We start from the raw sequence: 12,131 nt of genomic DNA on the forward strand, positions 1-12,131 counted from the left end.
GGTGTAGTCTTCAGATTTAAAGAAGGATGGGGTTTGGGCTACTTTTAACAACTAACATTGCTTCAGAAATATGCTCCGTGGAACACGCGTTGAAAAAACAAATAATTAGGTCTTTGAGTATACTCAGTGTTATCATTTATAGACACCAATGCTGCAAACATACTTGTACTTAACTTTAAGTACATGCATTAGTGTTTGCAGGATTGGAGGCTGACTGCAGTTTACTAGAAGCAATGCTGAAGAACCAATAGTGAGCAATGGAAAAAATAGACAAAACTGTATACATGCAAAAATAAATTGATAAATAATTTGTTACACAGACTTGTGCAGTAATCTCAAAAATTAATACTTTTGTTTTTTCCTAGGATTCAGAATTTCCCATAGATACTCAAGTGAACCCTTATCTTGCTCGTGCCAAGGAATGCACCCGGCCATTGAAATCTGGAGTATACAGGCTGAGCAGCACTTTAAAAGTCCATGATCTAGCAGTCAGCTGGTAGGAACCTTAACCATTTTTTCAGTTTATCATTGTATAATTATTGAGTTTTATCTTTCAAAAGGTCGTAGAGAGCAATTTGCTGAAAGTGGTGAAGGAACTGTTCTTGTTGAACATCTGAAACAATTGTCAAAAGCACTGTGCAGGCCAAGTGGACTAGGCTGAGTCCTTGACTAAGAGACCTAAACCCTCGTCTATAAAATGTACAGGATACTTGCTCTGAGATTCCCATGCAATTTACTTACTGCCATACTCTGATCTCCTATTACTCTGGTGTATATCTAGAATAAATTCATTGAATGCAGTGAGTTCCTCCAGATAGATGTTTTTAGTAGTTGATGTAACTGAGAACAGAATCTGGCCATTAGAAAATATTAAATTCCGGTGTCTGTGTCCTTTCCCCCTCTGAAGTCCATTTTGTCATAGTGGATTTTCAAACCAGGTGAAAAGCATATGTGATAGGCCAACATTCTCAATATATCCATTAAAGATAGCTGGAAGTTTGCCATAAAAAAATCTGTGTGGTAGTGAAGTCTTATAGTATGTACCCCTAATGTTAACCGTCATTCTTTATAGATGTTTAAAGAGTGTGTAAATTGGTCTTCATGAGAAATAAAAGTAACAGAACTGGATTGCCAGGGAATAATAGCTAGATATGGTGGTAATGCTCATCTGAGTTTGCATCATCTTTTTTTGCTCCAGTCTTCATCTACTCTTGAGGAAAAACCTGTAATTTGGACCAAATTTGTAGTGATTTTGTGAGTTTTGTGTAAATGAGCAAGGATGAATGTGCTAAAATTCATGTCCACTTGTGAGCTAAGCTATGTTTTTAACCTAAGGGCCAGGTCCTCAGCTGGTGTAAGTTGACAAAGCTGGTAGCAGTGTTCTGCAAAAAGCACTCTGGCTGGGGTTTTGTGGGTGGACTCCAAACGTCACACCCTTTTACCACCATAACAGGACTTTAAAGGAAGTGTTGGGGGAAGCTGAATGTTCTCCATTGCGGACAAAAATGGCTTCCTTTTGGTTGGCAGGTTTGTATTTAATAATATTTTCTAATGAAAATCTTTTATGTGAAGGTGACTGTACAGGTTCTCGTAGGTTGAATGATAAAAAATGAATGTTTTTGCAGTTGTTTGCAGCCCATTTCCTTGGGTCAAAATATCAAGTTTTAAATTTAGATTTGTTAAATGTCATAGTTTACAAGCAATTGCACCCTTAACGTGCTTGCTAGCTATTGGGCTGAGGAAGAGTAAACATGAAAGTCATCTTTGACAATAAGTTACAGCTAGCAGCAAAGTTCAGTAATTTCTGACAAATTAGCTAGGTGTGTTTCTTTGTAAATACATGTTTGAAACCCACCCAGATACATTTATTTTGCTATCTATAGATCTTTTGTAACAGTTTTGTACTGTCCACATTGCAGCCAGATTACAGGTTCAAAGCTATTACATTTATCAGCCTAAAGACAAATTGTCTTTCCTCATTTAATTTCACAAAGTTCTTGTTAAATCCAAGGAGTTTTCCAAAGTTAATTTTTTTCTTAGATCTTGTATTTTGGGTAGTGTGGTTTCTCAAATGTCAGTTGAAGGCCTTCCCAAAAATCAGTGTTTGAAAAGTTGGGGAAACACCCAATATAGTTTTATGAAGATCTGTCATATAAGCAATAAACAACAAGTAGAGCTGGTTAAAATGTTGGTAACAAAAGGAGGTTTGTGTTGGTCAAAATTGTTATCTGGGGTTCTTTCAACCTGAAACTCCTGGTAACTTTACGCTGTATGAGGTGGTGTCAGGAAATAAATCAAGGGAGACATGGCCGTCCGACAGATAGATGGCTGGCACAAACAAGACAACACAAAAGTGCTCTCACTTAAAGATATACTTTACTTAGTCTCAAGCACTTACACACGTCCGCAACAGGTTATTAAAACACCCCCAACCCTCAATAATTACCAAAGTTGGGTGTGCCTCTCGAGTGGCACAGCGGCAGTCTTCCGATGGCCAATCTTCCATCTGCCGGTGGGGACCACAAGATGTGTCCAGAGGGGAGAGTCCTTGAAGAGTACAGCTACCCCAAACTTTCTTCCCTTATTTATTCATTAGTATTACAATAACACATCACTCAAATAAAACTTGTTAAGCAAGCAATTTCAAAGGTTAAGCAAGAGGTTTCCTTCTGATCATCAATGAGCCAGATGTGTTTTTTTCAGAGTTTGCATGCCTTGAAGCCCTAACAGACACATCCCTGAGGGCACACATAGGCAAGCTTCCTGTTTTCCTAAAATGCATATCTCAGCAATTTCAACAGAGATCTCATCAGAAAGGACGCGGGGTCAAGCTGCCTTTTCTGTGGCACCCAACCCCCCTCCCCTCCTGACTCGGTCATGCTAAGGCTGCTACACAGGCCCACTTATGGCCTGCTAACTTGCCTACTTTTAGCAATAAGCAGTAGTGTTTCAGGCACTTTACTGGTCTGCCAAGATCTCCCAGTACGAAAATGTTCTTGTTTGTGAAACTGGGAACAATTTTTCAAAAATCTGAAAATGTTTGATGAAAATCCATGAAAATCTTATTTGCTGTTAGAATGATTGCTAAACCATTTTGACAAATTTTCACAGTAGTTCTTTAAATTTCTGCTTGGTTTTTGATGGGCTTGGTTTAATCATATGAGTGAGTGGTTGAATCTACCACATATGGTAGGTCATCAATCACTTGATGATTACCTGTTCTGTTAATTCTCTTTGAAGCACCTGGCATTGGCCACTGTTGGAAGACAGGATACTGGGCTAGATGGACCTTCGGTCTGACCCAGTATGGCCAGTCTTATGTTCTTATATTCTTAAATTCTTATCTCAACATTTTGACTAATTTTCTCTGGTGCGGCTGCATACTGCATGGGATCTCTGATCCACTGAGGGAAGATAGCTGGGCATGACTGTGTGTCACTTCTTTCTGCAGTCTGCGTAGGGGAGTTACTAATATTCCTTGCCCAGAAGTGTACAGCCAGAATTTTAGGAGGACATTGATCCTACCTCATACCCCTCTGTGCACACTGGAAGGGAAAGTGATCCATTCGCAAAAGTATTTAGAAAGTGTATTGCCCAATATTACGTAAAACATACATTTGTTTGTTGTAGCAGGCTAGTCTTCTGTTCAAAGGCCAGCAAGCTCTGTTCAGAAGCAGAGCCACTTCAGAAAATGGTGTTTGGACTTTGTAGAGGGGATTATCAGATCCTGCTAGAAAGGGATGAGGTGACTGACTGATGAGCATCTGATTCCTATGGAGGCTGGAAGGGTGGGTGATGGGATTTACAGGAAACCGGTTGACTCCTGTGGTAGGCCATGGGGCAGGGAGGCTCTGAGAAGGGAGCCTCTGAGTCAGTGGGAAAGTAGCCGTTGGGCTTATGATGAACTGTTTTATTTTGGGGGTTACTAAAGGTTGTCAGTGCAACCAATAAATGGTACCCAGAAGAAAGGGCCGGAACAGACTCAGGGCTTGGCATTAATACCTCCTGGGCTGGGGAGACACCCTAACTATAGCTACATACACTCTTTAAAAAACATATATTCCTGTTTACATGTAAGTGGGTGCTCCTAAATCCTTTTAGCCCTACATGATACTCTGTAGTGTAAAGAATAGGTCTAAACAGCTATGCCTGCCATTGTTGCCATATGACTTTAGAGATAATAAAGAAAAGCAAATATAAAGGATTTAGTGAGATTATCAAGGTTTTCCTGGTGGGATCAGTCAAAGATATTTTTTCCTCCAAGGATTAGCTCATCATTATATTTAATTATACTAGGTTTCCCTATTTATTTGAGTGGCTTCCGGAGAAGGTATTTTTAAATCTCCTTGAAAATTCAGACACGTTGACTTGCTGCAGACAGTGTTATAACATCCCCTCATTCTAAAATTACACCTTAAGGCTCCAATCCTGCATTGAGATCTGCAAAGGCTCAGTGGTCTGCTGTGCTTTATACTTGTCTTCAGGTCTAGTTTTGAAGAATTGAAAGGTCAATGCTATAGTCTGGTTCATCATCCAATTTACATGTGGTTTTCTTATTTTAAATGGAATCTACTTCAGACTGCTTGAGTGTTTAGGACGCGAAGATAGTATTGCTCATTGTCGACTGTGAGAGCCTCTTCCTTTAAAAACTAAGCATTTTAGCTTCTAGGTAAAAATAAATACTGTTTACCAAACCTCTGTGGAGCAGTGATGACACCTTCTGGGTATATAGGGAAAACCAGACGTCTAACATGGATTTTTCAGGGTCTTTACCACCTAACATGGTATTCCTGTTTACAGATTTCAAAATTGAGTAAATGGTATTTGAGCAGCTACAAATTAGATAATCCAATTGATATAATACGCAAGTTCCACACTTAAATAAGTACCTTAGAAGTACTTAAGGGTCTTCCATTTGCTGTAAACTTAAAATATCATTGAACTTTCCCTGCAGACATTCTTTCAGGGCTTCCATTGAAGGCTCTGGGCATTGTTCTCGTGAATCAGAGAGAATAATTTAGCTAACACTTTGCAGAATTGCACATCCCATGGACCAGACAACCATTTGATATATGAGCCATCTGCCCGACATTCAGTCGCTTTAATGTACAGAAACTCATTTTTAAAGTTCCCAAATCTTGTGAGTTTATACAGCTGTTTGAGAATTGAGTTAAGATTCTGTCAGATAATTAAGTACTGTCACCTAAGTAGAAAGTGTGTGTACATTATATTCATAAAGTATTATCTAATCAGCAAAATCCCTCTAGTCCCCAGAAAATGTATGATACATTTCTTTGATGCAATATGACTTGTTGAATCTTTACTGAAAAATATGTGTAAGAACTGCAAAAGAGCGCCATGTTCCTCAACATGGGAACAACTGGCTTAGGGGAATGGAAACTTTGTGAATGCTAATTTACTTACTTTCCTCCTAATTCTTCTTTTGGGGGATGCAGTTTCCTTCCAGCCCCAGTGGAAGTAGCAGTGGGTCCAGCCACAGAACCTATGAGTCACAACTCTTATCCACTCTTCCTGGTGGAGGATGTGTGGGATCTTTCCCTGACATGAAGCAAAGGGAAGTGCTGTCCCTCAGGTCCCATCTAGAGCTGACTGGGAATTTTTTTGACGTGGGTTGTGGGGGTTTTTGGTTGGAAAATAATGATATGTCAAAACTGAAAATGTTAATTAAAATCCATTGGTTTTGACAAAACTTTCATTGGAATGTTTCTCTGGTCCAGGATGGAATTTCTTCTCAAAACCAGAAAGATCCCAGAATAACCAAAAGCCCAGTAGTTAGGGCACTCATCTGGGATACGGGAGACCTGGTTTCTCTCTGCTCTGCCTGAGTTTGGAGCAAGAATTTGAACATGGGTCTCGCATATCTGAGTACTGTAACTTCCAGACTCAGTTACTCTCACCCTCTGGCTGAATGAATATTTAATTATTTATATAAAGTGGAACAGCTCCAACAGGAGAGATTAACATTATAACTTGGTGGTTCGGGCACTTGCCTGTTATGTGGGAGACGAGTTTCAAGTCCCTGCTCTGCCTGAATCAGAACCTCCTTTTCCCATATGCCAGGCAAGAGCCTGCACTAACCACTGGACAACTCTGGAGTGGGTCTGTGGGTCTCTGTTTTTCCACAAGAAAGAAGGAAAGAAAAGTCTCATTTTAATTTCACATCAGAACACAAACAAACTTCAATATCTCAATTTTTTTGAAAAGCGAATTCAGGTTTTCCAGCTAGCCTTAGTTCTGACCAAAGAAAGAGACTGTTTTGACCCTAATGTTTTCTCCTTACAATATGTCAGGGACATATAATGCCTTCAGTGTGAGAATTTTAAAGCTTACCTTATTTCCTTTGCAAACATATCTTAAGTGAAGTGTAATAGAAATATTTTTGCTTTGCATAACAACCCAGCTCTACCTAATATTACACCGATGATGCAATTTTCTGTAGTCTACCTCTGAAGGGTCTTGGTAAGGTTTAATACACTTTCATGCCTGTGCCACTTGCATTGTATTTCTTGCCTTCTGAGACTCATAAACACTTTTTTTTTTTTGCCTAGGATTTAACAGCTTGATACAGAGATGGCTGGGGTATATACAAATATTAGCTCATATATGCCTTCGCACGCACATTTGTGTACGCATATGTTCAAACTTAGCAAGAGTGTTTTGTTACTTGACTGTCTATTCAGCGTTGTTCTATTTTATCTTCACTGATACCTTCAGAGTCTTAAGTGCTTTGTGGTGAGATTAGAGTGCAAAAAACCTATTTCAAAAAGCAGTACACGTTTTTCCACAATGAGTAAATGTCAAAGTTGGATGCTGTAGAAAGTAATTGTTGTATCCTGGGGTCCAAAGCAACACTATGATACATATATATTTTTTAACCTGTTTACAGATTAGACAGTCGTCCAACTCACTAAACCTCTAGTAGCATGAAAGGGATTTAAAAATTTCATTGTGAGATTTAGACTCAAGCCTGATCCTTATAATTGTATGAATAGATCAATATTTTAGTTTTAGCAGACATTTCAAATGTGTGTGTCTGCCTGCAGTGATTTAGGAACACAGAATCTTATTGTACCCTCCTGTGGTAAAAGCTAGGCGACAAAAGGCTCAAGATGCAGTTTGCCTCATGGAATTTCCTTCCCATGCTCCCTTCAGAGGAGAGAAGTTTTGGGGAAATGGAAGAGTCAGAGATGGTGGCCTCACAGCCCCCTAGATTCTTATACATCTGCAGGGGAAATAATTTGCAGCTATATAGATGTCCACCTGGCTCTCTAGGTTCTCTCACCCATCAGTAGCACAAGTATTTTTTAGGAGTCATGCCACCATGTGCTGATGGTGCCTTTACCGTACTCCCTCTGTGAGCAGACTGCATAGAGAAGAAGTTAACACCTGCAGCACTAACTGCTGCTGAATTTTAAGGTGGAAATGCTGCTCTTTAAAGTAAATACTCCCACTCCCTACCTCTCATATCCTGACCAGCATCTCCTAACCTCCTAAAGTCCCACCACCTTCTACTCATTTGGAGTGTCTTCTAGGGCCGGAGGAGTTTGCTGCATTGACTCAGACTCCCCACATCCATGGGTTCAGGGGCTCCCCCACCTTTAATCCTTTTTACAGTTTACTCTTGTAATGGAATGGCTGAAATAGAGCCCCCTTGTGGACCTTCTTGGCATCTTAACATGGCTGCAGATCTCCATGGGAGGAGAGGGGTGCAAGAAAGTCTCAGTCCCCTGTGTCCATTGGGGCTCTCCTACAGTCTTAATCCCTTCAGGGGTCAGGAGGAACTTAGCTCCAAAATGTTCTCCAGTAAAAACTAAAGTCAACTCACTATGGGGTGATCCCCACTCTCCTAAACTGTTTGAGTTGAGCATTGCTCTCTCCTGAGGGCTAAGCACTTCTCTGCCAGTGGCTGCCCTGGCTATCAGGCCTGTTTCTCCACCAGCAAAGCTCCCTTCATGCAAGGAGGCAGAGCTCCATTCTGTTTCCTCACCAGTCAGACCTGAACTGAGCTAGGTTCTCTCCTTTAATTCCCCTTCCAGGCCTCGCACTGGCTGCAGGCGTAGCAGGGTGGGGCTAGGTGGACCCACAGGCTCTTTTTAACCTTTTCTCTGCTATTGTGGGGCCTCTCTGCTCCACCACATCTCTTGTTTTGCTTCTTGTTTACTCCCTTTTTTCTTTGTGTGCTTCATACTAGAGAAGTGCATGCAGTCTATAGAAGAGATTATTAAAATTGTTTCCCTAATTGTTGTATCTGATAGCATAGGTATTGCCACAGAATGGACTTTCTGCTTTAGTTACCAGATGATCATAGGACTTCCTGAGGGACATTCTGTGGAACTAATGACCCTAATGTAGGGTGGCCAGATGCCGGGTTTTGACGGGAAAGTCTGATTGAAAAGGGGACCCGACAGTGTCTGGTCCGATTGACTGACCCGATACCCAGTGTCCGGTTACTGGAGATGGGGAGGCGCTGGGTCATCACCCGCGCCAGCCCCTACTCAGCCGGGGCCGTCTCCTACCTGTGTCGGGTGGCTCCAGCTCCTGGCCCTAGCTCGCAGGCAAGTCCTTCCTGACCCGGGCAGGGAGGTGGAAGGGGAAAAGTAGTGAGCTATGGGGGGGGTAAGAGGAGTGGATGGGAGCGGGGCCTCAGGAGAAAGAAGAGGGGGTGGAGCCTCAGGGGGAAGAGATGAGGCAGGGCTTTGGGGGAATAGGCGGGGAAGGGGTGGAGCCTCAGGGAGAAGAGGCAGGGCAGCGGAGGTTCCGGCACTCCTTCTTTTTAAATATTACCAAGTTGGCAACCCTATCCTAATGTGCTGTTTCATATTGTCACTTTCAAAATATTTATAGACTTCATTTGAGACAAGAAAACACCTCTTTTAAAATATCCAATTGAGAAGACATCAGTCTTTTTAGATCATAGTTATTAAATTTATGCCGTTTCATTAAAATGTGTTTATTTCCTTGAAAATCTGTAAAGAAATGAAAAAGGATTATAATGTTGGAACTTCCAGAGCCTTGTTAAGGAAAGGATGGATTTTTTTAAATGTTTCATTAGGATTTCAGAGCTCTTTTGTTCACTGTTAAATAGCCAGAGTTACATTTATTTATATTTGCATTTTCAATCTTCTTTTCATTCAAAGTTTTGTGCTTGGTATTCAGTGGTATGCAGAGGCTCACCCCCTATTGTTCAGAAATAACTTTTTTTTATATGATGATAACTTTAATGTCAGCAGAACAAAAATAGACAGTTTAAATGGTGGATTGATTCCCTCCCCCGAAATGAATCTCAAACACCATCTTTAGAAATATGAAAGAAAAGTCTAATACAACTTGTGAGGCAAGTTTTGGAGAAAATAACACTGTTTCCAGATTTGAAAGGCGGAGCATAATAAAATGAGTTATAGAGTGTCTTTTTGAGCTAAAGTCCTGCATTTTGAATAGTTTCTTCTATTCCAAAAATAAAACTTGATTCAAATGGGAAAATAGAGAACAAATATTGAAATTCTGACTTGATCTTACCCTTTTCACAGTCACTCTATTTTAAATCATCTGTGAAACCATTTTGAGGAGTTAATTCAGAGAAATGCTGATCAGTCTTTGTGCTTTCAGCAAGTTTTCTTTGTTTTTTCACCCTATTAATTTTTTGTGGTCTTAGCTATCCTGTTCAGTTACTTTTAATGGTTAAAATAATTTAAAGTGTCAGTTTTTGCAATTTAAGAAATGCAATGACTATGCCTGTATAAATGCTGCTTATTCCCCATCTAGGCTGTCATTTTCCCTTCTGCCCTTGATGAAGAACTGTCAAATGTGATTTTGTTTAAAGAAGTGGAATTTTCATTCTCCTGCCACCAACATTTTAAAAAACGCAGAAACCCCAAGCATAATAGAAGCTTGATTTATCCCTTACATCTTTCTGAAGAAGGTCACTGGGGCAGAGGCAGCTCGTGAGAATGACTGTCTAGCCTGGTGGTTAGGGCACTTGCCTGGGAAGTGGGAGACCCAAGTTCATGTTTCTGCTCTAGTTGCTATTTCATTATTTATACACAGTGGAACAACTTCAACAGGAGAGACTGAGAGAGACCCAGAATATCCTATACCCCAGAGACTGGGGCACTGTCCTTCAATGTGGGAGACCCAGTCCCTTCTCTATATCAGCCTGAGGGGGGACTGAACCAGTCTTCCCCATGTGGCAGATGACTGCCCTAACAGTTGGACTAAAGCTTAAAAGGGAGGCAGCAGCGCCGTCACCTCCTCCGGCTGTTTTGTGAATGGTGCCTCAGTCCTGAAACTATTTCCCCCCACCCCTCCCACAAAAAAACACCTTTTTATGTGGGCTTTCTATTTGCCAACAAACAAAAAAATCACCCAGCTCTACCTGTGACAACTGCTTACATGGAAAAGTAATATTAGGAAAGTGCCAAATATATTTTAGCTGTCATTTTAATAAGGAGAAAGAGCCAGCAATCCATGCATCACCCACAAGTGTTATGTGGATCATAACTTGTGAATCTCTGCTCTAGAAGGTTTCTGGTTATCATAGGCTTGTAAGACTTGGCATACCTTCTCTTCATGCCTATGTAGACAACTTCTGACACTAGTGATTTCCCTCTAGGCGACATGATGAAGACCTCCAAGTTGACTGGTTGAATTGAGGTCAGTAGTGATTGGAAGTCACTTCTTTCATCCTATATATCAAATGATGGCTAGGTCTCGTTGTTGTTGTTCTGGTGTGCTTGCTTTCAGAAGCACCTTCTTGTGTTCTGCCCTGTTATGTGGTATGGCACAACCAGTATCATCAAATCTGCATCTGAACATCACTCAGTGAAGTCCCAGATTGAACAGCAATGGAATAGTTTCACTGTATCTGTTTAACACTATTCATTTCATTATAGAGACATGCACAAAGTGGAATTTATATCCAAGAGGATTTGCTTTGATTTCAGCTGCCATCATTTAAGTTGTCTGCTTCTTGGCAGCAAATTTCTGGATGTTGAGATTCATAAGAAAATGAGATATTTCTTCGGAAAGAGCAAAGAGAGAACAATGATGATTAAATGTATATCTGAGTCAGCATACAGACAGCTTGCCAATAATGTAGGAAGGTTGCGTTTTGTGGAAGTCTAAAGCATTCTTGAATGAAATTTCATCAGAGCCCAAGAGTTTTCTATATATGATACAGCAAAAATAGAGAAAAGAGGAAACTAAATTAAAATATATAAATCATACTTAAGATAAATAAGTGACTTACATAATAGAAGTGTTTCAAGAGTAATGCAAAGTGCTCTTAATACCTTTCATATAAAGATGCCACTCAAAAATAATGCACAGGATTGTCTATATTATTTTTAATGATGGATTAGTTTTGCCAATAATTGTTTTGTAATTACTACTGTAAAGCACTTTCTTTGATGCTCTACTGTACAAATTGCAAATTAATTTGGTAATGCCTTCAGGCTTTTGTTTTTCTTAATCTGACAGTTTACTTGAATGTTATGCATATATTAAAAGTAAAAAAAATGGTATAAACAAACACAGAGATCCCAAACATTTCATTAAAGTTCAGTCATACATAAATACATCTCATATGGGTTTTATCCATGAAATAAAAGCGTTTGAGAAGTTTGTAAAATGGCTGAACAGATTTTCCTCATTGTCTGAGCATTTTAAATTGTGGTTTTCTGCCATAAAGGTGAGCATAGTACTTGAACTGCAGTGACTGCCATAGGTCTTTAGAGAAAGGAAACATGCAAATAAGTGTACCCTGTAGAAGTTCAGATCAAGTTTACATGTTTAGGGGTGTGTGTGTGTGTGTGTGTGTGTGTGTGTGTGTGTGTGTGTGTGTGTTTTGGGGAAGTTTGCAGCATTGTTGAATGACATTTATCAGCACCAAAGAGTAGTAAAGACAAGGGAAAGTGAGGTGCCTTAGCAAAAAAGGGGCACTCCACTGACATAAATAAAATGTAAGCAATACAAATATGGAACTGAGTAACTTACATAATGGAATAATTACAAGAGTAATGCAAAGTGCTCCTCAAATCATTCACAATAAGTTTCTGCTCAGGAATAGTTGATGCGAAGATGAATTCCTTAATATCTAATATGTGAGCTACTCA

At 40.0% G+C, this 12,131-nt stretch overlaps 1 protein-coding gene across 1 annotated transcript in view; it reads left to right on the forward strand.

Moving 5' to 3' along the window:
* Window positions 1–12,131, forward strand: part of SPAG16 (sperm associated antigen 16) — a 702,831-nt gene that overhangs the window by 116,424 nt on the left and 574,276 nt on the right. Inside the window, 1 exon segment of the mRNA XM_026647788.1 lies at window positions 366–496. Coding sequence (XP_026503573.1) covers window positions 366–496 — 131 coding nt within the window.

Source organism: Terrapene carolina, unplaced genomic scaffold (genome assembly GCF_002925995.2).
Source record: "Terrapene carolina triunguis isolate 2854851 unplaced genomic scaffold, T_m_triunguis-2.0 Scaffold62, whole genome shotgun sequence".
NCBI classification, from domain to species: Eukaryota; Metazoa; Chordata; order Testudines; family Emydidae; genus Terrapene; species Terrapene triunguis.